The following is a 2,133-nucleotide window of genomic DNA, read 5'->3' on the forward strand; positions in this document are numbered from 1 at the left end:
ATGGGTGAGAAGGAGAAACAGGAAAGCCTGAAAAAGATTGGCAAGTCCTCAGAGCCAGCGAGGAGGTCTACTGGTGGTGTGAAGATTCTCCCTCCTACTGGGGACAAGGGCAAAGGGCCAGCGAAGAAGTCAGCTGGTAGTTCCAAGGCTCTCCCCTCTGCCGGTGGAAAGGGTAAGGGCAAAGCTGTGGTGCCCTCGGCTGACGAACCAGAGGATCTTGTTCCTGGGCCGATTTCGAGTCTGTCGGGGCAGAAATTAATTGATGCTTTGATAGCTCGTGTCCATTCTCAGGATCAGGAAAAGATGGAGGCGCTGACGCGCGGGGCTTTGGCTACTAAGTTGTGCCAGCTGGCTCTTCAGGTATCCTGCCTCTTGTATTTTGTCATAGAAAATTTAAGTTACTAACCTTTTGATTGCTCTGTCATTACCCATTTTGTTTTCCTTGCAGATGGAATCCGGGATCTGGGGAGCTGTCAAGTGTATTCATGATTATGAATGTGTCTGAAAAGAGAGAGAGAAAGAGCAAGCGGACGTCGCTAAACGCGATGATGATGTTGCTGGAGTTGTGGAGCGCCTAAGCAAGGCTGAAGCGGAGGTTATTGAGTTGAAAGCTAAATTAGCTCAGATGGAGGTGGAGAAGGCGTCCTTGGCCTCCGAATTGTCGAGAACCACAAAAGAGAGCCATGAATGCCTGGCCAAGTTTAAAGCTGATTATGAAAGAGACTACGAAGAAGCCAGGCGGGGTGGAAAAGGATACTTGTGGAAGCTCAGAACCGTGCGTACGTCCTGGGGGCTCGAGATCAACGCTGGAGTACTTCTTGTCTCCGCGAGGCCAACACTTCCTGGGGGTGATGCTGGAAGGCACTCTGGAGTCTTTCAAAAAGACTCCCGAATACTTGGCAGATTTCGGACCTCTTTTCGCTTATGTGATAGAGCAAACAGCTTCCAAGGCATTGGAGATGGCGGGGGCCACCCCAGAACAACTTGCCACTTTGAATTTCAGAGCCCTGATGGATAACCTCCAAGACGAGGAGATAAACAAACGGATGGGCATCCCTGAACACTCTCCAGAGAAGCCAGAGTGGTGGTATCCAGTGCTAGAGAAAGCCATTCCCTACTTTTCTCTTGGGATTGGATCTGACTCGCTGCCCTCTGCTCCCATGTATGCGCCTGCGTTCTCTGCTTCTCTGATGAACTTTGTGAACCGGCTATGGGATCCCTCTGGCGAGAGCACCCGAACATTCTCTCAGTTCGGCCTAGAGCCCCCTCTGCCCTCTGACTTAGCGGCTTCTGCCTTCACCGACTCTGCCTCTTCCTCTGCTGCGGTGGAACAGCTGTTCGACCTGTACCAAGATGAGGATCTGTATGTGCAGGAAGCTGCCAAGTTGTTGGATTTGGGAGTGCGTCTTCCCCAACCGGTGGAGACTGGCCCGTTGCCCGTGTTCACAGAGAAGACCGTTTCTGGCCATGCTTCTGCAAGTGGTGCTCCTTCCCTAATTCCATCTGCTTCTGCTCCTGTCTCCTCTGCTGTTGCCCCAGCTGTCTCTGTCCCTCCCTCTTGATGCTCCTTACCTCTTTCCTGTTTATCAAAAGAAATTTTTGTAACTCTTTGATTTGTATAAGCTGAATATTTACCTCAAATTTTGATGTGTAGCTATGCCCTCCGGGCATTTTAATGAGATTTCCTTCCCTTCCTTGCTTCTTTTATCCTTATTGCCTGTATTGTTTCGTTGCTTGTTGATGACTCTTCTGGCGAAGATTCTAACGATTCCTCTGGCGAGGATTTTGACAATTCCTCTGGCGAGGGTTTTGATGACTCCTTGGCGAGGATTCTGATGACTCTCTGACGAGGATTCTGATGACTCCTCTGGCGAGGATTCTGATGATTCCTCTGGCGAGGATTTGATGACTCCTCTGGCGAGGATTCTGATGATCCTCTGGCGAGGATTCTGATGACTCCTCTGGCGAGGATTGTGATGACTCCTCTGCGAGGATTGAGATGACTCCTCTGGCGAGGATTGGATGACTCCTCTGGCGAGGAGATGACTCCTCTGGCGAGGATTTGGCTTGAGGAGGCTACTCTTCTAGGAACGGATTTCACCGCCTCCTCTGCCGCGAGGAGTTGATTCCTCT

At 50.8% G+C, this 2,133-nt stretch overlaps 1 protein-coding gene across 1 annotated transcript; it reads left to right on the forward strand.

Annotated features, from left to right (window-relative positions):
- On the forward strand, positions 1 to 505 carry LOC130993846 (uncharacterized). The gene is made up of 2 exons (XM_057918884.1): positions 1 to 360; positions 449 to 505. Exons 1-2 carry the CDS (start codon positions 1 to 3, stop codon positions 503 to 505), a joined length of 417 nt encoding a protein of 138 aa, XP_057774867.1.
- Positions 506 to 2,133: the final 1,628 nt, after the last annotated feature.

The sequence above is a fragment of the Salvia miltiorrhiza genome, chromosome 7, assembly GCF_028751815.1.
Source record: "Salvia miltiorrhiza cultivar Shanhuang (shh) chromosome 7, IMPLAD_Smil_shh, whole genome shotgun sequence".
Lineage (NCBI taxonomy): Eukaryota > Viridiplantae > Streptophyta > Magnoliopsida > Lamiales > Lamiaceae > Salvia > Salvia miltiorrhiza.

Excerpts from the sequence above, each read along its gene's own strand:
- LOC130993846 (XM_057918884.1), top strand. The coding sequence starts at position 1 with ATGGGTGAGAAGGAGAAACAGGAAAGCCTGAAAAAGATTGGCAAGTCC. Across the intron at positions 361-448 it reads TGTGCCAGCTGGCTCTTCAG|ATGGAATCCGGGATCTGGGG; the intron begins GTATCCTGCCTC and ends TTTTCCTTGCAG.